This window comes from Lonchura striata, chromosome 22 (genome assembly GCF_046129695.1).
Source record: "Lonchura striata isolate bLonStr1 chromosome 22, bLonStr1.mat, whole genome shotgun sequence".
NCBI lineage: Eukaryota > Metazoa > Chordata > Aves > Passeriformes > Estrildidae > Lonchura > Lonchura striata.
This window is the reverse complement of record NC_134624.1, coordinates 7414492-7437873: the sequence shown is the minus strand read 5'-3', so window position 1 is coordinate 7437873 and position 23382 is coordinate 7414492. Positions and strand designations below refer to the sequence as shown.

General features: G+C 55.0%; 2 protein-coding genes across 2 annotated transcripts in view; both read right to left on the bottom strand.

Moving 5' to 3' along the window:
• Positions 1 to 5095: 5095 nt before the first annotated feature.
• BARHL1 (BarH like homeobox 1) lies at positions 5096 to 11548 on the bottom strand. Its single transcript, XM_021543538.2, has 3 exons — positions 10684 to 11548; positions 7355 to 7577; positions 5096 to 5556 (listed from the first exon to the last, which is right to left on the bottom strand). Exons 1-3 carry the CDS (start codon positions 11132 to 11134, stop codon positions 5262 to 5264), a joined length of 969 nt encoding a protein of 322 aa, XP_021399213.1. The 5' UTR covers positions 11135 to 11548; the 3' UTR covers positions 5096 to 5261.
• A 5895-nt stretch (positions 11549 to 17443) lies between these two features.
• CFAP77 (cilia and flagella associated protein 77) overlaps positions 17444 to 23382 on the bottom strand; it is a 57125-nt gene continuing 51186 nt past the window's right edge. Inside the window, exon 6 of the mRNA XM_077787897.1 lies at positions 17444 to 17668. Within this exon, the coding sequence (XP_077644023.1) occupies positions 17600 to 17668 (69 nt within the window). The 3' untranslated portion in view covers positions 17444 to 17599. The remainder of the gene's footprint in view (positions 17669 to 23382) is intronic.

Genomic DNA, 23382 nt, shown 5'->3' with positions numbered 1-23382 from the left:
CAGCCTTTTGGGGTTCTCTGCCTTGCCTGGGCCTGCTTTGAGCTGATAGATTTCACTTCTTGCTTTTCCCATCTGCCATCCAGCTTGTTCCCATTGGAGACCTGGGACACTGGGAAAAGGGATGCAGGATGACCACAGTGTGTGAAATGAAACCCAAACTGCCCTGTGGGTGGGAGAGTGGCCCCAAAGCCTGCAGGAGATTTCCCAACTCCCCCAGCACCCACCTGTCCCTCTCCACCCTCTGCTCCTTCCAGCCCCTCCTAGAGCACAAGCACCAAGCAGGGCACAGGTGAGAGCAGCACAAACCCAAACCACAACTTTCTGCTCCCTGCACGTGTCTTCCTTGAGGAAAGGGATGAGGAAGAGCAGCCCACCATGACCTGAGCCAGGCATGTTTAATGCAGCAGCAGAAAGTGCTCAAATAGTGGCAATTTCAGACGTCAGAAGGAAGAAAAGTACTGAAAAGGGAGTATAAACAGATGAAAATGATGCCTTGTAAATGCAGAATTGAGGGCACCTACTTTGGGCTGCAGTGAGTCATACTAAGGATTGTAGGAGAGCAGCAATCAGCCCCAAAGTATTTAATTTCTGAAGTGAAAGTAACTTTTGAAACCAGAATTTTTATTTCCTCACGGGCAATTACCAAACACTTCAATTTCTCTGCAATACTTTTTTCAACACTTCTGAAAGGTGATAGAAGGGCTCCAGTATCAAATTAGCCATGATTTTTCAGAGAGAATGAAGTTACAAACATTTATTAGATTAAAAATAACAACAAAGCCCACCTGATTTTGTTATGAGAACTATTTGGAAGAGCAATCAGGTTTAAGGCAAATGTCAAACAGAAAAGAAACCCCTGAGGATGAAAATGACTCAGAATGATGCAGAGAGTGCAAGTTTGGGAATGATCTTGTGCATGAAAGGAAAGTACATGACCTTCTCCTGGCTGACTGTCACGTAGGAATTAATAGGGACTATTGGCAAATTCATAATAGAAAGAAAAAAGGCCAACAGCACATAGGTGAGAGACATCAGGAGACCTCATTGCTGCCTGTATTAACTGGGCATGAAACAGTACAAATGGTTATGATAAAGTGATTTTTTAAACATATTAGAGTGTTTTTTTTCTTTCAGCTTCACCATCCTTAGCAGATAGGGCTGGATTGCTTGTGGTCTTAGGGAAAGAGAGGAGGAGATTGTTTAATAAGGGAGTGTTAAAAGAAATGCACACACACCTGAAGTTAATCTGAGCTTTCTCCTAATAAACTTGAAGGCTGACGAGAAAAATGTGTTTGAATTGTGGCTGGGTGGGTGGGACTCCAATCTGGCTTTATTTACACTTGGGCAGCCCCAGATTGGCTCTGAGCTGGCTTCACCCTTGTGCACCACTCAATTCAAGAAGAACCTGGTAGGTTTGGGGTCGATTTCACTCAAATCATCCTTTCATTCAGGCAGGGCAAGGTGGAGTTCCATCATTTCCACCAGCTGCAAATCACCACCTGCAGCACCAGGGTGTTGTGTGTGCAGAGATTCCCAACTCCTCTGAGCACCCAAATGCCAGAGGAGCAGCCAGGGGTGGCAGTGGATTCCTGTGGCATGGAGCCCTGAACTTGTTGCTGCCCTGAGCTTCTGAATTTGTGCCCTGTTGCTCTGAGGTATGTGGTGTGTGCTGGAGGGCTCTTGGCTGGGTGGGAGCTGCCTGCACAGCTGCCAGGGGAGGAGAGCTGGGCTTGGCAGTGATGGTGGAACTGCAGCTTTGGTTTGGGCTTTGGTCACATTTGTTTGTCTGGATTGTGGTGGAGGGCAAGGGCCTCGCTGCCCTGCAGCCCAGAGCACCTGGGTTTGGTCTGGAAATAGTGGCAACTTTTCTACAGAGCTGCTTGTGAGTCAGAGCAGGGCTTAGCTGGGTTTGCCTTCCCTGCTCTCACACCCTGAGACTGCAGGAGATGCTCTTGTGTTTTCTCAGCTCTCTTCTGGCTCTGTGTCCTTTTCCTGTGGTAGGAGCTCACATCCTCCTCTCCTCTGCAGCTGGAGCATCTTGAGTTCACGCTGCAAGGCTTTGGATTAGGAAAAAGCAAGGAGGTCACCTTGGGGCAAGGGTCACAGTTAAGCACCAGGGGCTGGGTCAGACACAAGGCACAGCCCTGGTCCCTGGCTGCTGAGAACACCATAACTAAGCAGGGTAGAAAGCAACAAGAACCTCCCTGTTTACAACACCTTGTTTTCTCCATAAACCTGGGAGAGGCCAGGAAAAGCAACAGTGTTCTGGGCTTTGCATTCTGACATAGTTTTCTTTGGTGCTCAGATGAAGCCATGGAGTATCTTGGCTAGAAACAATTCTGCTGATTGCCATGACTTTGTGTGTGCTGGCATGTCCAGCAGAGCAGCTCTTGCTGTGGCTGTTCTGGGGTGCTGGTCCTGCTTAAAGCTGTGCCAGGAGGGGAGGAAGGTGGCCCTCGAGCTGGGTAAAAGCCTGGAAGGGACCTGAGAGCCAGGACTGTGTTTGGCCCCAGAAAAACCACTGCACTCTCTGGATCCAGAGCTTGAAGCTGACAGAACCCAACCAGCAGCAGCTTCTCTGCTGGGCTTTGTACCCTGGAGAAATCCATGGAGCAGAACTGCTGCAATACCCAAAGGTGTCCCTGCTGGGACTGGTGCTCCTCAACTGCTCCATTATTTTGCTTCATATGATCTCAGCTCAGCACAGCCTGTCCTACCCCTGGGGCCTTGCCAGGACTGTGCCTGCCTGGCACCATCTTCTGGAAGCATTTCCAGCCTGCTCAGGGGCTGGTGCAGGGCTGGTGCTGCTGGGCTCTGCTGTGGGACACCAGCTCCCATCTCAGTGCCTGCCCACAGGCTGGAGGCCAGGTTGGTCCTCCAGCAGGTTTTGAGGCTGCTGAGATCCTCCCACACACGATGCTGTTCATGTGGCAAGTATGATGCTCTCTGCTTAGAGCCTGTGGTGTCCTCCCTAAACTCTTTGATCCTGAAGCTTGACTTTGCTGCGAGTTCTCCCTGGCAGCAACAGCTCCAGCCCTCCTGTCCCCTCTGCTCTTTGCTTCCCACCACGCCCGGCACAGCCATCCCCCTTCCCAGGGAGAGGATTCCTCGGGATTCTGTCCTGCTCTCTCCTGCCATCCTCGTGGCACAAACTGGACCCTGGCACTGTGTTACGCTCAGACCTGCAGGTACAGGGGAGTTTCCAGTTCCTTCCAGATGTGAAATGGCAAATTTAAGTATTGCAATTACAAACGTGTAACGAAGCCTTGTACTTCATTAATGTAAGAGGAGGAATCTGCTACGGCTACAAGGACAATTAAATATTAGAGAATGTCTTTGATTCACATTCCTGCTGTGTAAATGGGAGGAAGGTTGCTGTATGCTCCTTGCCTTTGCGCTCACAAAATGAAAAGCACACCCACTGCAAGTTGTCCTTTGATAGATTTTTAATATGATTTTAAAGAGTTTTGTTTGGCCTCATTCTTATTCAATGAGATTAATTTAAAGCACTTATCCCCTGGGTTTAAGTCAATCCATGTAGGATTTGGGACGGGGGTTGTTGCCCGGGGAGGGGGTTGTTTGCAGTCCTCTCTGAAAGACTCCTTTCCCACTTCATTAACCCCGAGCTGGGAGCGACCCCCCCTTCCTCCTCCTCCTCCTCCTCCTCCTCCTCGGCCAGCCGAGGCGCGGGGATTTACCAAACTCCCCCATTCACATGCAAAGAGCCGGCCCCGTCCACAAAGGCCGGGGGCTCTCGCCCCCAGGCGTGGCTGCGCATTTGGCCGAGCCGACAATCGCGGGGCTCGGGGCAAAGCTCCCGGGACGGAGCCGGCCCGGGGGCACCGGGCTGGGACCCGGCCCGGGGAGCCGGGGAGGGGGATCTGGAGGGCCGGTGGGTGCCGGGGGGGTCTGCAGACAGCCGGGCCCGCCGGGGGGAGCGGCGGGGCCGGGGGGAGCCGCAGCCCATCTGTCGGCTCCCCGAGCCGGGAGCCGCTGCCCGGCTGTCCCGGGCACCAGCTGCCGGGCCCGCTGGCCGCGGCCAGATGAGCGACACTTTTAAAGGGTGGAAACAATCCATTTTCCAAAGCGATCATTTAAAGCACTTAGGCAATTATACACTTAAGATTAGCGTTATTAATTCACCGCGGTCGCGGCTATCGCACTGCCCCGGTCCTCCCGCCGACGGTCCCGCATGCCGGCAGTGGAGCCGGGCCCGGGGGGACACGGGGGGACACCGAGCCCCGGGGGGACACCGAGCCCCGGGGGGACACCGAGCCCCGGGGGGACACCGGGCACCGGGGGGACACCGGGCACCGGGGAGCGGGGGGCTCCGTGCGATGGGAGGTGGGAAAACTCCTCTTTGCTTTTCCCTTTCCCTCGGCGGCGGCCGTTCCGCAAGAGCAAACAAGCGGGAGGGGAAGAAGGGGCCGGCGGAGGCGAGACCCGTTTGTTTGTAAAGAAGTTTTATTTCCACATTTAAAAAAGGGGGGAGCGGGAGCGGCCGCGGCGCCCCGAGCCCCTCCCCGCGCCCCCCGCCCGGCCGGGCCGGCCCTGGGATACAGACTGACAAGAATCACTTACACAAATACGCCCTCAGGGTTCACAAATAAATAATTCATATACATTTTGCACCGTATTTACATTCCACCGCTTTTTTTCTTTCTTTTTTTTTTTTTTTTCTTTTTTCTTTTTTATTTCCTTTTTTTTTTTTTTTTTTAAGTTTAAGTTACGGACGTCCCAAAGTCTCGCTGGGGCCATCGGCCCGGGTCTCCCCGCTGTCCTTCCCGGCGGTGGGACCGCGACCCCAGGCTCGGGGAGCCGGAGAAAGCGGGGAGGGGTCTCCCGTGGCAGGTGGGGCTCGGCTCCCTGACTGTTCCTGGGGAGGGGGCGGAGAGGCGAAGCCCCCCCGGAGCATCCGACCCCCGCCCGTGCTCCCGGCGCCGTCCCATGCCGAGGTGGGGGACACGCAGAGGTCCCGCTGCCCGCCGGGGGCACAAGGGGGGTAAAGAAGGTGGCGAGTGCCCCGCGGGGTGAGGGGCACCTCTGCCGGCTCCGTCCTGCCAAGGCTGTCCTTGATTCTTGCATTCTTTATATATTATTTTTAAAAAAGGAGAGGGTGGTCTCATTTATAATTATATATATATATATATATATATATATTTGGGGATGAGCGGGAGTCTGTCTCTTGCTCGCGGCCCCAGAGGTGTGGGGTGGCCCCCTGCAGCCCCCCGGCCCGGTGGGGCTGCCCGGGCTGCCGGGGCTCACCGGGGCTGCGCAGCCCGGGGCAGGACGCCGGGCAGCGGGGGCAGGGGCGGCGGGGGCTCGCTGCCGCCCTGCAGTCCGTGGATGAGGATGCGGGGCACCAAGGGTCTCTGTAGGGCGGGGGGCGGCGCGCTGGGTCCGCGGTACAGGTAGAGGGCGGCGCCGGGGTCCAGGTTGGAGACCAAACTCTGCGGGTAGAAGTAGGGCGAGGGGAACATCCTCTGGAGGGCTGAATAGTTGCCGGCCTCAGCCAGCAGCTCCAGGCCCACCGCCGTCTGCCTTTTCCACTTGGTCCTAGGGGGGCAAGCCGAGAAAAGGGGTCAAGGAGGGGAGGGATGCTCCCAAAGCGGCTCCCGGGCTCTTTTTACCCTTTCACACCCCCTTTCCCCGGGCTCTGCCCTCACTGAGCATCCACGCTCGCACCAGGCTCCCAGGGCCGGCCTCTCCTGTACGGCAGGGATGGGATGGGACGGGATGTGAAGGGATTTAACAGGATGGGATGCACACCCCATTAATGGAGGGAGGGAGCGTATCTCCCTGGCGTTCCCGGCGTCAGCGCCCACGGAGCTTTCCCGGAGGCACCGGAGCCACAGCCCGGCTGGGACCCAACGGCGGGATGGGAATCCCGGCGATAAAAATCGCGACAGAAATTCAGTCCCTTCCTGGGGGGTGTAAATCCCAGATTGTCACACGACCCGAGGATGACACCGCGAGCTGAGCGCGGATGCTGCGACCACCGCGATGCCCCGGCCCGAGGCGGCCCCGCTCCGCCGCCCGGGGCTCCGGGACCCTCTCCCCGGGCCGGGGCTGCCCGCGCCGGGCCCGGCCGCTCGGGAGGCTGCGGGAGTCCCGCGGGGGGACAGGCGTGGGGCAGGGCCCCGGGGAATTCGTTTGCGGCATCGATATCTATATCTATATCTATCTATATCTATATCTATATCTATATCTATATCTATATCTAATCATCTATATCTATATAATCTATATCATCTATAACTATATCTATATCTATATCTATATCTATATCTATATCATCTATATCTATATAATCTATATCTATATTGATATATCTATATTTATATATCTATATGTGTGTGTGTCTAAATACACACACACACACATATATATATATATGTATATGTGTATGTAAGTGTATATTTTTATATGCGTATATATCTGTATAGGAATCTATATATAAAAATATATAAAAATGTATATATATACACACACACACACACACGCGCACACACACACACACACACACACACACACACACACACACACACACGTGTGTGTGTGTGTGTGTGCCGGATCTCGTGGAGGAGCCCCGGCCCCAGGATCTCACCGCCGCGGGCCGGGCTGGCTGGGGAAGGGGCCGGGAGCAGTTTCGGCTCCGGCGTGTGCTCGCAGGAGAGATTTGGGGAGTGGAGGGGTGATCACAGCGTTCCCCGCCGCCCCTAAACTTCCCCGAACCCCCGACGTGGGGAGATCTTTGCAGATGGAGAAGTGGGACTGGAAACGATGGGGAGGGAGGGTAAAACCCTGGCAGGAGCGAGAGGACAGGGCGGGGGCTGCAGCCGGGGTCCCTCGTTTGGTGGCGGTGGCAATGGTCGGCGCTGGCGGCGTCCGGACAAACCCAGCGAAGCCACCACGTCGCCAGCCCTTTTCCAGATTTGTCGCTGAAGCGCTAAACCTATTTCCACCAGTAAATTATTCATCATAATAATAATTGTGTAATTACTGTAAAGGGTGTTAATTATTGATGCCCAAAGCAGTAATTGGTATCTATTATTAATGGGCCGATGTGTTATGCTGTTGTGTTTAGCTGGGAGCCCGATCCTGCCTCCCCGCCTTACCGGGGCTGGGGGCACGGATTGCCCCCTCCCACCCCACACCCGCCCTGCCTCGGCATCGCTTTTCTCCCCTTGATTTTGGGGTAAAAGGCCCCGGGAGAGGCGGGGACGGGACCGACATCGCCGCTGTCCCGGGGCCGGGAGGGTCGGGGCGGCTGTGGGGTGCAACAAGCCCTGCCCGGTTTGGGGGTGCGCGGCCGGGGAGGGGAGCAGGGCGGGAGGCAACGGTGCATTTTTACCTTCTGTTCTGGTACCACGTTTTCACCTGCGTGTCGGTGAGGTTGAGGGAGGCGGCCAGTTCCATCCTGTCCTGCACGCTCAGGTATTTTTGCCTCTCGAAGCTGCGCTCCAGCTGGGCCAGCTGATGGTCGGTGAAGGCGGTGCGGGCTTTGCGCGGCTTTTTCAGCCGCACCGGGGGACTGTCCCGGGAACTGGAGATCTCTCGGTCCCCTTCTTCTTTCACTGAGCCGAGAGGGAGGAAGAGAGGGATTACCCTCAGAAGAGAGGGTGACCCAGCGCAGGGCTGGGCTCCGAGTGGGGCTCACGGCACATTTGCTCTGCACCCCCGTAAATTTTAACCCCGGCTGCCAGAGGGATGTCAGGGGCTCCCCCGGCTTTTCCCGGTTCCGAGGGCCCGGGACCGGAGCAGGAGCGATGGACTGTGCCGAGAGAACCCCCGGCCCGGCCCTGCCACCCCCCTGATCCCCCTCACCCCTCATTCCTCTCAGGGCAGGACCTTCCTCCGGGCGTGTTCCCCCAAATTCAAAAGCTTTCTCAGTGCTTGGATATTTTTTATTTCCTTCTTTTTCTATCTACCTTTCTCCTTATCTTTTTTATTTTTCTCTCTCTATATCTCTCTATTTTTTTTTTTTTTTAACCAAAACAAACCAAACAAAAACGAAAATTGGGAGCCCACATTTTTTGGAGGGGAATGATGTTGCCGTGCTGGTCCTGCCTCTCCCCTCCGCGGAGAAGCCTCTGTCCTCCCGGGGATGCTGCACACAAAAACCCTCCCTTCTCCAGGGCGCACAACGAAATACTGGGGAAAGCACTTTGCAAACCCCTGCCCGCGCTGTTATTTATCTTTTAAAAAGGCCGAACGAGAGAGGTTGGTGGCGATTCGTTAGCGCGCTCGGTACATAGGCGCCGACGGAGCGATGCGGGAATTTATGCCCCAAAATGTTGGAAGGTGATGGGAAAAATTACGGAGCAGTAACAAAAATAAAAGGGGAAAAAGAAATTCCTGCTTGTGTTCGCCTTCTCCACCCTCCTGGAGGAGATTTTGGCGCAAATACGTTCGATTGATACAAATCGGCGGCGTTTGGGTTTGTGATTTTTTTTTTTTAACAGGGGTTTATGTTAAATTTGTTGGTGGCGGGGGTGAGTAGGGACGAGGCTGGAGCCGAACGCGAGCTGATTTCTCTCTGTAGGAAGACAATAATCCGGTTAATTGAGCCACCGGGGAGTGAAACCCTTCAAGCAGAAATCCCGGCTCTGGCCGAGCAGGCAGAAGGAGCCGGGGATGATCCTTGGGCGGGGAGATCCGGGGCCGGTTCCCGGTTCCCGGGCAGGGGTTTCGGCCCCGCTCCCTCCCGGGAACGGCCCCAAAGTTTGTAGGACTTTTGCACAGAGTAAAAACGGGTCTGGCCTCTCGCACCCCGAGGAGGAAAATCATCCCCTCGGCCCCTGGGCTGATCCTCGGCTCCTAAAAAGTTCCTGCTCGCCAAAGAGCCGCAGGAACGGAGGCGACGGCTTCCCTGCTCGGTCCGGATCGGCCCCTGGCTACCCCTACTTAAAAAAAATAATTAAAAACTATACATATATATGAAAAAAAAATTAGTTTTTTTTTTTCCAGCACTTTGACCGCTGGGGGTTAGGCCCAGCTTCGCAGCCCCTTTACGGAGTAAATCTGGGGCGTTTTGCCCCAGGAAAGGCTATTTCCAAGCGGCTCAAAAAGGACCGCTCTGGGAGCGGGGATCTTCACCCTCTCCTCCACTGATGCGGGGCTTTTACTCTCATTTAAACTGTGGTTTCCTCCCTATTTAAGTTCGTTTTTGTTTTGTTTTGTTTTGTTTTTTTTTTTTTCTTCTGCTTAGACAATCTTTTTTTCCTTTCATTTAAGCAGTGGGGGTTTTTTGCGCCCTATTTAAGCGGTGTTTCCCTCGCAATTTAAAGTATTTTTTTTTTTCCCCATTTAAAGGGCATTTGCAGCGTGGCCGTGGCTGTCCCGCCGCAGGGACGGGAGAGGAGCCGAGGGGCTCCGGGAAATGATCCCCACCCAAAGCCGAACCCCCGGGCCGGGCTCAGGGGCATGCAGAGAACCCGCTTTTCTTCTCTCCCCTCGCTTCTTTCGCGTCTCGGAGATTTGGGGCAGGCGAGAAGCGCTGCAGGAATTGGGGCCGGGTGTAGGAGAGAACAAACCCCATTTGGGAATCGCGGCTGGTTCCAGCCTCGGCACCGAGCCCGGCCTCCGTCCTTCGTTTGGAGAAAATCGCCCCGTGATGTCCAGAGCCTGCCGCCGCCTTTGGAGGCTTCATTGGGTGAATATTTTTTCCCTCCATGAACCAGATTTCAGCCCAGCGGCTCCGGGCGAGCCCAGGGTGCATTTGTAGCCGGGACGGGGCTCAGCCTGTCCCCCTCTTTTTTCCTGCCAATCCCCCCAAATTCAGCAGCCCCGCGAGGTGCCATCACCTCCCTTTTCTCCGCCCAGCTGGATGGATACCCTCTCCTTTCCCTCACAAACAGCCGGAGAACAGTTTTCCCGGAGAAAAGTTTTCGCAGAGGTGATGAGGGTGGGATGGGAGAAGACACCCGGGATAAACTGTTCCGAGGGGTGAGGTCTGACCCCAAATCCCGCCGGGCTGGTCCTGTGCCTCTCCCTGCCCCGACTGCCGCAGGGGGAGGCCGGGAAGGGGCTGCGGGGGCCCGGGAGGCCGAAGCCCCCGGCCCGGGGCGAGCAGCCCCCGCGTCCTGCCCCACGCCCGCCGGCGCTGTGGATGCGGCCCGGGGCTCCCTGTCTGCGCTGCTCGGTTTCCAACGATTTCCAAAATAATAATCCAAATAACAAATATCGAATCAAACCCCGCCGACTGGCTTGCTCGTTTCTCACCGGAGCAGGGGAAATACCTGGCAAATGCGTTATTATTTTAATATGGTTCTGTTTTGGTTTGTTTGTTTTGGTTTTTCTTTCTTTCTTTTTTTTTTTTTAATTTATTTTTTTTTCCCCAGGCAGAAATGCGTCTCCGCTCCTCCTTTCCCGGCGGGTAGAACGGCACAGCCGGATCTTTGCGGCGGAAGGAGGCCCCGGAGCATTCCCCGGGCGCGTTCCATGAAGCGCCGATTGCCCCAACCCCTTCCAGCGGGCCGAGCCCCACCGAGCCCCGAACCCCCAAGTTTCCCCAAGTCGGTGCCGACCCCTCGGTCATTTCGGGAGCCACCGATGCCGTGAGCCGCCCTGAGCGGGGCTCGGCTCCGCAGCGAGATCCCGGAGCCCCGGGGGGCTCCCGGGCCGCCGCAGGCTGCGGGTCCGGACCGCCCCGCACAGCCCAGCCGGCTGAGCCGCTCTTACCTTTGTACTCCGAGTCCGAGGAGGAGCTGCTGGTGTTTTTTTCCATTTTCTCCCTAAAATCCTCGCCGGGCTTGGTGGGGATCCTTCCCGGCGGCTCCTGCCCGCCGTGAGGTCCATTGGTGCTGGAGTAAGGCGCGCAGGCGGCCAGGGGCTTGCAGTCGGCCAGGATGTCTCTGATGAGGAAGGAAGAGGTGACGGTCCGGGACTGCGAGGGAGCCGAGACCTGCCCCGGCTGGAGATGCGCGTCCAGGCCCGGCCGCGGCGCCGCCGGCTCCAGGCACTCGCGGCCCGGCGAGCGGGGCGAGGGGCACCCGCTGCTGCCCTCCGAGCGGGGGCTCAGCTCCAGCGGGGACCGCCCGTCCCCCACCAGCGGGTCCCCCTTGGGCACGGCCGGGCTGCCGGCTCGGTGCGAGAGGATGGAGTCGATCCCAAAGCCGGTGGAGCCCTCCATGGCCCCCGCGAGGTGCCGGCGCTCACACGGGCATTGGCGGGGAGGGCGCGGCGGAAGCGGGTTGATAATGATAATTAACAATAACAGGAGGGAAAAAACAAAAAAGGCGAAAGGAAAAAAAAAAAAAAAAAAAAAAAAAAGTAAAAAGGAAAAAAAAAAAAAAAAAAGAACAAAGTTCAGTCTGGGATCCGGGCAACAATTGCTGCAAGGCTCTCCGAGGCGCCGCGCGTTATATCCAGGACTGCTCCGTCTTCAGCATCGCGCCCAGCTGCACTCACAGACAGACAGGAGAGGGGGGGAGAGGGAGGCAGAGTCAAACTTTGGCCGCGAAGGGGGTGGGGTGAGGGGGGACGGACCCCAACCTCACCCGGGGTCCCGGCCACCCCACCCGTGCCCGGAGCCGCGGCGGCGCGGGGCTGGGGGGCAGCCCGGGGGCTCGCAGCCGGAGGTGGGGAGGCAGCGATCGATAGTGAAGGCTTCGCAGCGCCTTAACCACTTAATGATCCAGAAATCAATGGGGAAGGGCGAGGGGAGGGCGGAGGGGGTGGCCAGTCGCCGGGCCGCCGCGGCGCCCCCCTTCCCCGCCAGCCCCTCGGACAGCGCCGGGGGGGGAAACCGGAGTCACTCCGGAGCCCGCAGCACCTCGGCCAGCGCCGGAGCCGCTCCGGAGCCGGCGGTGCCTTCAGCACCTCGGAGAGCAGCGGGAGAGCCGCGCCCTCCCCGGGGGGAGAACGGGGGAAATGGGGAGAAAATCCGAACTTGGGCCGGGGGACCCCGGCACCCCCCACCCAGCCCGTGTGAACGCGCCCATTGGCCGACAGGCGTTTTGGGGGATGTCACTCCCCAACAGGCGACACCTCGGAGCTTGATTAACGGGAATTAATTGTCGCCCGGATCCTCGCGCTTTCCGGGCGGTTTCCGCCCTCTTTTGCTGTCGTTATCCCGCTGATGGGGCTCTTAATGGGATGATTAGCCGCGGAGGGAGGGGGGGGTGTGGGTTGGGTGGGTTATCGAGGGGTTACTGCTTTCTGCGCGCTTCCCCCAGCAATTAGCTGATCTGCCGGTCCCTCCCGAGCAGGGAAAGTTCTGCTGGGCGTTAAAATTAAAACAAAAAAAATTTAGGAAAATAAAAATAGAAAGAAAAAAAAAAAAAAAGAGAAAGAAAAAGCACCGAAACCTCCCAAAACCCCCCCAGCACCGAGGCGGCCGCTCTGAGCCCGAGATGAGGCTCGGAGCTGCAAATTTCGTTGTGAATCGGTTGTGGCCGAGCAGAGAGGTGCCGGAGCGCCGAGGAGCGGGCATCGCTCTGCCCAGGGCGGTACCTACTGGTGCAACTGGGAAGGGACCGCACTCACAGCGGATTTTTTTCTGCCGTCAACCGCATTTTAAATAAAACACCGATGGCCTCAGGCAGGGCTGCCCCGTCCTGCCCGGTTCTGCCGGAGACAACAACTTTCCTCCCTCCCGCCCCGTCGGGGGTTTGCTGTTGGTCTCCCAGGCTGGAGAGGGACAGGCTCACGCAGGATTCCCACCTTCCTGGCTGCTGTCTCCTCGAGTGTTTATTTAGGGGCTTTTCCCGTGGATAGAGCCTTCGCCGCGGAGATAGGAAAATGTCCACACCCGGGTGCGTGAAGCTGCGTCACTTTAAAGCGATGTCGCTGGTTATTTCTCAAATACTCGATTTCTTCTGTCCGCCACCTTCCCGGCCAGTCAGCTGCAGTTTGTCCCTCTTCCAAAGCCGCCCTTGGCCGGCAGCTTGGAGGCGACCAAGGAGGGGAGAGCCCCCCTGGGGAAGCGCGGCTGCCAGCTGTCGGGCAGCGGCGCAGGCAGGGCCCCCAGCACCTCCTGCCCTCGGCCCTGCAGCTCGGGGCCGGCTGCGATCGGGCCAGCGGAACAAAAGAACTTTAGAGGAGGACGAGCCCAGGAACAAAATCAGCATCAGCAGCCGCGGTCCCGGCCTGCCCGTGCCGAGGGACACTCCCTGCCCCTGCTGAGGGTTCCTGCTGCTGCTCTGCCCTGTCTCCCTCCCAGCACAGACTGGGGAGCAGGTCGGTTTTGCAGTGCCCACGGTCCACAAGGCTGGGCCAAGCGTCCCTTTGGACTGGAGCCGAGCAATGGATGTGCAGGAGATGGTCCCGGTGAGAAATGGTGCCGAGACCCCGATGGGGTTTGGCAGCTCCTCGCAGTGTTTGCGTTGGTTCCTGGGCTCTGGCAGCCTCCCTCTTCAACCAGGAGAGGACATTTGGGTTGGAAATTTGCACTGGGATCAGAACCAGCGCTGAGGTTTTACTGGGGACCAGGAATGGGACTGGAAAAGGCAGTAGGGCTGGGAGTGGGATTAGAATCAGGATTTGGATCAGTCATGCAGGGACAGGTTTGGGCTGGTGAGGCTTGCTCTTGAATAAAGAACCTGCCTTCGAATAAGCACAAGGAAGTCCTCAGATTAGACCAACTTCCTGATGATGTACAAGATTTTGGGGAGTATTTGATTGTGGGGTACAGAGCAGCCCAGCCCAGGCCCTGGGAACAGATATGTCACCCCTAGGCCACACTTGGGGCTCCCAGCAGCTACAGATGCACTGCTACTCATGTTCTAATGACACTAAAGTTATGATTACTATTATTATTATTAATGTTATTGTTTTATTAAGTTGTTTCAGAGCTTCACTCCCCAAGGCAGAAATGTGCCCCATTCTGCACATATGTGGTGTCCATCCTACATCACCAGACCCCGGGCAGGTGGGGTTCCAGTGATTTTTCTGTGGCTCTCAGCACAGACAGGAAATCCTGTGCACAGACCACAGAGCAGTGCACACTCGTCTCTCTGTGTGCCTGCTCTTAAATCCCGATTTCCAGATTGTTCCTGTTCACAAATAATCAGCCAAGAGGAGATCCCTGTTGCCAACTGCATTCACAGTCACCTCCTCACAAGCCTCAGCCACAATCCAGGGGTGGATTTAGGACTGTGACAGCTCTGGGAGTTGCTATTCATCCCACCCCGCCGGGTGCTGCTGATGGACAGGGCTGGGCTCTCCTGGTTCCTGTCACCCGTGCAGGTTTGGCCCTGGAGCCAAGGGACAGGGCTGATCCAGGTGTTCCCAGGTGTTCCCAGGTGTTCCCAGGTGGTCCCAGGTGGTCCCAGGTGGCTGCAGGACCCCTTCACAGCCGGGCCAGGGGCTGCTGAGCTCTGATGGTGACAGAGCAAGGGTTCATCCAGAAATGCCTGCTGGCGGTGCACAGCCCCGAGTCCTGCGGGTCTGGCTGGGGGAGGGCTCCCCGCGGGCTCTGCTGCACCGAGCCCCCCGGGATGCCGGCTGGGGGCCCAACGGGCCGGGCCCAGCGGGCACAGCGGGGGCTCCGCTGGGGTGCTCCGGTACCCGAGCGCATCGCCAGGAGAGAGCAGGGCTCGGGGTGGGGGAAAGCGGCAGCAAGGCGGGGACAGCAGGAGGGGACAGCAGGAGGGGACAGCAGGAGGGGACAGCAAGGAGGGGACAGCAGGAGGGGACAGCAAGGAGGGGACAGCAAGGAGGGGACAGCAGGAGGGGACAGCACGGAGGGGACAGCACGGAGGGGACAGCAAGGAGGGGACAGCACGGAGGGGACAGCACGGAGGGGAAGACCAGGCTGGGACAGGTAGGAGGGGACAGGCAGGAGGGGACATGCAGGAGGGGACAACCAGGCTGGGACAGGTAGGAGGGGACAGGCAGAAGGGGACGGGCAGGAGGGGACGGGCAGGAGGGGACACCAGGTGGGCGGGGACAATCAGGAGGGGACAGGCAATAGGGAATAGCCAGGAGAGGACAGCAAGGAGGGAACAGCCAGGAGGGGACAGGCAGTAGGGAATAGCCAGGAGAGGACAGCAAGGAGGGAATAGCCAGGAGAGGACAACCAGGAGGGGACAGGCAAGAGGGGACAGGCAGGAGGAGACAGGCACGAGGGAATAGCCAGGAGGGGACAGGCAAGAGGGGACAGGCACGAGGGGACAGGCACGAGGGTATAGCCAGGAGGGGACAGGCAGGAGGGAATAGCCAGGAGGGGACAGGCAAGAGGGGACAGGCACGAGGGGACAGGCACGAGGGTATAGCCAGGAGGGGACAGGCAGGAGGGAATAGCCAGGAGAGGACAGCAAGGAGGGAATAGCCAGGAGAGGACAACCAGGAGGGGACAGGCAAGAGGGGACAGGCAGGAGGAGACAGGCACGAGGGAATAGCCAGGAGGGGACAGGCAGGAGGGAATAGCCAGGAGGGGACAGGCAGGAGGGAATAGCCAGGAGGGGACAGGCAGGAGGGGACAGCCAGGAGGGAATAGCTAGGAGGGGACAACCAGGAGGGGACAGGCAGGCGGGGACAACCAGGAGGGGACACCAGGCGGGCGGGGACGCTGCAGCAGCCGCAGGAGCCCGTTACCGGTGGGTGTCACTGCAGGACAAGGAGCGGGGGCGGCGCGGGGGCCGGGACCCCGCACGGAGCAGGGGGACACGCTGGCGCTCGGCTCCCACGGGTGGGACAGGGACAGGGCTGTCCCACGCTGCCCCTCCGTGCTGCCACACCGGGCACGTTTGGGGCACCACCTTGCGCAGCATTTCGGGCGCGGGTCTGTCGGCTCTGAGCTGCACTGAGAGGTGTCTCCTGAACGCACTTCATTTCTCGCATGGCTTTGGGGTTTCTGGTCTCTCTGCTGGTTTCCTGCGCCTGTCCCAACCAGCAGCTCCACAGGGGTTTGGTTCGCAGCGCTCTGTGCCAGCCCAGCAGGGTTCTCTGGAGGTGCCTCCATCCCTGAGCACACCCCGGGCACCTCCGTGGCTGCTGCAGGACACAGATGCTGTGGCTGGGCTGAGAGCTGGATGTGGCTCCCAGCAGGCAGAAGGACAAACATCATGCCTGGGTTTCTCACACTCTCATAAACAGTGTCATTTTTAGCAAGACAAGTCATTTAAGGCCCAGCTTCCTCCCTCCCTGGGGAGGTGGGAGAAGTTTCTGGTTGTAATCCACCTCTTCCAGCTTGGCAAGCCCTGCTGTTATCTCCATTATTTTAGATGGGTTTTATTTAGAGGCCTGTACTAACAAGAGGCAACCACCTACCAGGGTTTTCCCGGTGTGGAGCAGGTGATTTTGTTCCTCCCTCAGCTCAGGTCTGGGCAGGGTGGAGTTTGTTACAGCTCCTTCCTTATAAAGGGGCAGGCTGAAGAACAAGCTGCCCTAAAGAGGGGGTGTGGGAAATGTTGGAGCAGCTTCTGGGGAGCCTTCATTGTCCTGAGGGGTAAGAAAAGCTGCCCTTGCAGTTTACTTTGTTATTTCATCTTGAGCAATGCAGTGTAATGTTATAAAGAGCTCTTCTCTTTGAGGTTTGGGGTTAAAAGTTTAGCTGGAAATCTGAGGGGCAATGAGCCCTGAGCTCAGCATGGGTTTTTCATGGCCTTTGGCTGCTGGTGGCTTTCTGTAGGACTGGGATAATCCCAGTGCCAAGGTGTGGGGGGCAAAATCATGCTGGCACATCCACCTGAGCTCAGGATGCAGTTGGGGCTACCCAGCACAGCAGATGGCACCTCACAGAGCTCTGGGGTGACCACATCTGAGCTCTCCAAGTGCTAATGGGAGCATGAATATGAAAACTAGGAGATAATTTTGCTTGAAATGCTGGTAAACTCTGAGCTGTAATGGTAGATGTGAGAAGCAGACTGTGTAAGAGATATCAATTATTCCTGTAGTAATAATGGACATCCACAGTTTAAATAATGGCACTTTTAACCCAGTGTTCCTTGAAGAGAAATGCTCAGTTGGGAGCGGATGGATTCCAAATGTGTTGGTTCCTGACTGAGCCTGTGGGTTTGGGAGCTGTGACGATGCTGGGTTGGTGTTTGTAGACTTTGAGTTGTTCAGTGAGTGCTTGAAGAGGCTCAGCCTGAGGGGCTCCAGGCAGCAGCAGCTGCTGGAAGATGAGCGTGGGGCTGGCTGGAGCCACCTTAAAGCAGAGGCACTGCCTGTGCTGAGGCCCCAGCTTGGCAGAGCACTCAAAGCAGGTGTTTGAATTCCTTCACACAGGCAATGCCTTTGCTGAATCAGGCACTGATGAGAAGCTTTTTTTGGCAAAGAAATGAGGCCTGATGAGACATTACAGATTTGATATCAGCTAGGATATGGCTGCATCCAATCTATTTGTCCAGAAGCAGCAGGGAAGGAGCCTGTCCTGCCTCCCTGTGGGGCTGTGCTGGTGTGAGCACTGCCCTGTTCCTGAGCATCACGAGCCTTGTGCTGGGCAGGCTGTGTGGTGCAGCTGACACAAAGCAGTGAACAGGCTGAGACAGAATTGTTCCTCTTATATTTGTGATTTATTTGGCTATATCTGCGTTAGCACAACTCTGTAAAACCTGAGAGAAAGTCTGTTGCATGTGGAACCCCAGGGCTGTGCCCAGCACCATCCTTGCTGTGGGGGCTCTCTGGGGAAGGGGACAGCTCACAGGACTCCTCAACGCGAGGCACTGAGAGCCTTTTTCCGGGATTCAGGGTCTGGAAAAGTCCTGAGATGAGGCTCAACCTACGAGGAAAGGAGCAGAGAGAGAGGATTGGTTACAGCCAGCAGCCAGCCACAGAAAATAGGTTGAAGCACAGACAGGGAGGAGACTGCAGATTGCACAAGGGTTTCTGCCTGACTGGGAGATGTCTCTGGCTGAAGTTAAACACTTAACCTGCTAAAAATGAGTGGTAGCTTTCTGATTGACTTCAGGAGATTCTTATCCTGCTCTAGCATCAAGACCCTGTAGTTTTTTTTATGGTGTGTTTGTTGTCTGACATTTTCAAAAGCTGCCATGCTCTATGGTGGGCCCTGAAATAAATATGAGTTGTTTTCTACAATACTGGACTTGGGTGCTTCACTGAGGGGTCAGGATGGGCTCAGAGCTCCCTGGTGGGCTCAGGAGCTCTTATATCACCTGTCCTAAAAACACAGAAGCAGCAGCAACTCCCCAGGAATCACCTTTGAGCAAGGACAGGGTGAAAAAATACCCATGAGAATAAACAAAAGGGAAGTAACTGGGGGTAGAAACACGGCAAACCTGCACGGGAGATGCAGTGACTGGGGCTGGAGTGTTTTCCACGGGGGGCCACGGGCTCTGCCTGCCCCAGCACAATTCCCTGTGCCATACATCTGCCTCCCACTTCCCCCATCCACCCTGCTCAGGCTGGCTGGATGTCAGGTTTTGCATATGTAAAAATACAGAGCAGTCTTTGCCCTGAAAAGCTTGCTAGTGATCTCATTAATCAAGACAAACAAAGCGTATTTAGCTATTCCCCCTCTCTGGAGGAAGGCGTTCAGGTACTTAAATATGCATTTGAGTGCCTAACTTCAGACAGCTGTTTCTGGAGGTTTTTGCTTTCTCACAAATAGCAGCAGTGAGATAACCCCTCCTGGGGAGGGAGAGGTGGGGAAGGCAGAACCAGGGGCTGCTGCAGGAGGTGGGTAACCCCAGAGAGCTGGCAGGGACAATTCTTGGTTGTTCCAACTCCAACCTGCCATTAAAGATGCAGCAGTTTTTCCATTGCAGCTGGAATGGTTAGAAAAACCCAGTGCTTGCAGGTAAGGACAGCTGAGCTGCTTCTCTTGAATGTTCCTCTGCCTTCCTGTCATGCTCCCTCACCCACCAGGGCTGGGAACTGGGCACAGGGATGCTTCTGCCTGGGATGGGGTGATGCCATGGGAGAGGAAAGAGCAGTTTATTCACTCCAATCTCGGTACAAAGCTCCTGGGTGAGAAATGTCCCACTGAGCCACAACTGGCAGTAATTAAAGTGAGCAGAGCCTTGAGGAAGTTGTGAGGGATGCCAGCTCCTGCCCTCAGCATGAGTGAGTGGGGAGCACCAGGTGTAGGACAGGGGCAAGTGCTGTTTTAAAAAATGAGAAACCCTCCCAGTCATTAGAGCCCAGATAAGGGTGTCCTTGGGTCAAAGGTCTTTTTATGACAGAGACTGGTGTTGAGCAGTCAATGCCAGTGATGAATCCTCATCTCTGATTCTTCTAATTCGTATTTTAAATGATGAACCCAAAGGTACCTCCTCTAGAGACAGCTGATGATCTTTGCCATTACTCTGCTGCAGTTATGGGTTGTTAATGCCAGGATTTTGTTTGGAGCACTGGCTGCAGCAGGACAGGAATATGGTTTGTAGGAAAAAGCTGAAAGGTTTTCCTTGCAGGATGATGGAGTTGCCATGGGCTCCAGCTGCTGCTGAGGAGCAATGTTTGCTGCTGTTCATTTCATTTATTATTGATAAATGAAAACCTGCAGGACCCTTGCAGCTGGGACATTGTGATGTCAGTGTTTGCCTCACAGAATTAGAGGGGCAAGAAAAATAATAACTCGTAAAAAAAAATTCAATATGTATTTGGGGGGTGTTATCTTTAGAGTTTCACAGTTATAATAATGTGTTAAATCGGAGGGTACATTAAGGCAGGGGTGTTAATTGAGGGCTGATAAATTGCATGTGAGATGCAGAAAGGCCAAGCTGGTGCAGGGAAGTCAGAGCTCCCCTGATGGCAGCAAACCCCAGAGACTGAGCAGGGTTTTGTGGGTGCTGTAGCTGCTGGGCACTGTGAGCACCCTTGGGTGCAAAATAAGCTCAGCTTATGGGGGGGAGCTTTAGCTTAGAGCTGCACTTAGTGGTTTGTGGTGACTTGAGAGAGAACCCATGGAAAGGCCCGAAGCACCAGGCTCTCCTCGTGGCCTGGAAGGATCCATGGAGCCGTGGCTGTCCCTGTCCCTCTCCCAGCACCTGCCTGGCTCTGCTCCCAGGCAGCTCCCCAGCCTTGCACCATTTTTCACTTTAACAACAAAGCTGCACCGGGACTCGGCCTGGTTCCTCCATCATCTGTCTGATCGAATCCTTTTAGCGGGTGACAAAACACTTTCCTGTGCTCACTTTACAGGAAACCAATCTCTATTATTTTCTTTTTTTTTTTCTTTCCCAAACCCTCCTTCATTTACAAGAGTCTAACAAATCCTGCCGCTTATTTTTTTCTTTGTTTTTTTCCTCCAAAATGACACAAAACAGTGGATTTTTTCAGGGAAGGGAGGGAGGAAAACAAACAATACAGAGAGGGGTAGGGTGCACACACTGACGCTCAGCGTGCCGAGCATCCCCGTACAGACAAAATAAAAAATATTAAAAAAAAATAAAAACCCACCCCGTGCATCGAGATGCAAATGATTTTCCGCGAAGCCACCGCTTGTAAAGCTTGACAGAAAATAATGAGAAACACTAAATCTTTTATAAGGTCAACACTCAAGCAGCTGTCAAACAAGAAAAGAATTTAGCGGAAGATCCGCAAAAACTTCCATCGCCTCATTAAATCCAACAGGGCCGGGGCCCGGCGTGGTGAGGAGGCACCGGGGCGCCTCCGTTTTGTGTCAGTAATTTGCGGCGGAGGAAGAGCGAAGACGAAGAAGCCAACGCCGAAGGGGTCTTGGGGGAGGCTGGGGAATCGTTAGTGCGCCAGGAGCGGCCTCGGTTCCTAATTGGAAGCATTGGGCATTATCAACGGAGGATTTGCCTCGGCTCCCTGACAGCTCTCTAGGCCTGGAATGATAGCCCACTTGTCAGTGTAAAAGACCATTAAAAACAAACCATTTTGATTTAATTGGAGGCGGTGTGCTGGGGGCCCAGGTGAGGCGCTTCATCAGCCGATGTTGGCTGCTGATGCCTTTTTCCCCCTGTATTGATGGCTTTTTTCTTTTTCTCCCCTCCCTTTCAAAAACTGTCTAGGAAAGAGAAAGAGGTGCTGAAAGATCCTTCACAGCCGCATCGAGAGCGGCTTTCAATAGGGTTGTCAACAAATGCCATGACAAGTTAGAGAGAGGCAGGTACTTTTAAAACAGACGTTATTCTGTCCAAGATGAGCTGTGCTCAGAGGTGAGTGTTGGATTATTAGGGTTACAAATAATGTGGCTTTTCCTGCCAGGAGCGTGCTTAACTGGCTTAACGAATGGGGTTGATTTTTCTCTCCCCACCTTTCTAAGAACAGAGGGAAATGCAGGACAAGGGAGCCTGGGCTAAATGATCTTTATTTGCTTCAAGCCCAGGGAGGTTTTAAACAGTGCTTGGCAATTTTGGGCTGCTGTATTTAATGTTCCACGGAGATTTGGGTTAGTTTTTTGGTTTTTGTTGTTTTTTTTCCTTTCTGAAAATAATGCCACAGATATTTGCTGGAGTTCACTGGTCATTTGGTCTGGACAACAGCATGAGGAAGAAGAATTAATGCACTGGAGCTGTAACCTGGGGTATGCCCCCCACCTCCCTGGCAGATGTTTCAGGGTCAGACGAGAGCTGGCAGCTTTCACACTGACCTCATGTGCTTGATGTCTGAATCCTGACCCTTTTCATGCCGGGCAAAAGTTTTATTTAAAGTTATCTTGATAAATAGCATTTCCGCAGAAGTCAGAACAGTGCCACGAATGAAATCCCAAACCCATTCTAAAAGCATTTCCATGGAGCTGTGCACTGGCAGCAGTGGCAGCTGCTCACTCATAACCCAACACAGCATGTGTGGCTTCACCCTGCCACAAGCTGTGAGCACCCGAAATCTCTTCCTTCATGGGTGAGACTCTCCAGGAGAGCAATGGGAATTGGTTGCCAACTGTTCCTTGTGCTGCCTTTGGCTACTGGGGCTTGGCTGTAGGTGGAGCCTGCCCTGGAGGTGATCTAGGCTGTACATCTGCACAGGAGGGTGCTGCTGTTTTCCTGTGTTAACCTGGAGATGTCCAGAGCGTGGAGATGTGTCTGAGGGAAGTGCTGAGCATGGCAAGTAATGTTTTTACAAAGAGAGGGTCAACTGAGATAAGATATAAAAGTTTTTTACAATGAGGATGTTGAAATACTTGGATGTGTTGCCCAGAGAGATGGTGGATGCTCCGTCTGTGAAAACATTCAAGGTCAGGTTGGATGGGGCTCTGAGAAACACAATCTGTTTGAGGATGACCCTGTTCACTGCAGGGGAACTGGACTAGATGGCTCTTAAAGGCTCCTTCCAAGCCAAAATATTCTGTGACAGAGGCAGCATTGGGTGGGATGAGAGGTTGAGTGTCCAGGGCACAAGGGTTAGTGGGAAAACCTGGATCATGAAAATGCTTTGCTGTGATTTGAGCAATTGCATTGCTGGAATCTTTGACTGTGGAGGCAAAACAAGGAAAACCTCCAGAATCTGCAGGGAAATGTAGTGCTGGTGACAAGGGCCCAGAGCCTGCAGTTAGCCGTGCAGTGGGTGGGAGGTGACATGGCTGCAGTGCCCCAGAGGAGACGTGCAGGGATCACACCCAGGGCAGCTGGGTCTGTGCTGCCTGTTTGGGGCCCTGCAGGGTGTTGTGCTCTCTTTGCATTGTGCCAGTGATGCTGCTTCGGATTGTTACTGCAGGGCTGGGAGCCACCAGCTCGTGTCACTTGAGCCATTGAACAACCATCAGCTGACACTGATTTTAATTCTTTTTGGTCAGCCAAAGTCCCAGCTGAAGGGAGGATTGATCTGGTAGTGTGGTGCCAGGAAGCTCTTGAACTCATTGCTTTATTATTTAAGCACTGTTTAGGCCCCAGGAGAGGAGTTTTATAGCACTCCAAGTCCCAGAAGTTTTTCTGCCCTAAAACCCCAGAGAACCAATGCTGCACCTGAACAGCCAGCCCTGTGTGCTGTGTGTATCAAGCCCAGGTTATTTAAGCAGAATCTGTGGCTTTTCTGACAAGACAACAGCTGCAAGATTACATGAGCTGTGCTTGTCAGTTCAGCTCTATAGACAAAAATAGAGGTAAGGCATTAAAAAAAAATGCGGAACATTTTTGTGTGTACGTGTTAAACCTCAGCTGTTAATTCTGACGAAGGATCAGGCTGTGAGCAGATATCGGATCCCTGGTGAGAATCAAATTCCGGAGCCCAGAATTTTTTTGCTGCAAAGTTTATACAGTGGGGATTCCTCTAATTACTTTCAGTGGAAATTTACCTGACAGAGCTTTCCCAGGTAATGCAAGGCATACGCAGGAGAGCCGCTCAGCCGTTGACAGAGCCTTTGATTTTGTGCCAGGTTGCAAATTAAGTCTTTTGCCAAGGTACCCGAACACTTGCTCGTCAATTGCTTATCGCTTATTCATATCGCGCATCGCGCGCCGCGCGTTTCATCTGCTCGGGGAGGCAGCGCGCGGTGACAAAAGTCTTGTCCAAAGTTGCTGCATTTTCTTTCCTTCCCCTTGCTTGGTCAAGTAAACAAGCCACCCGAGT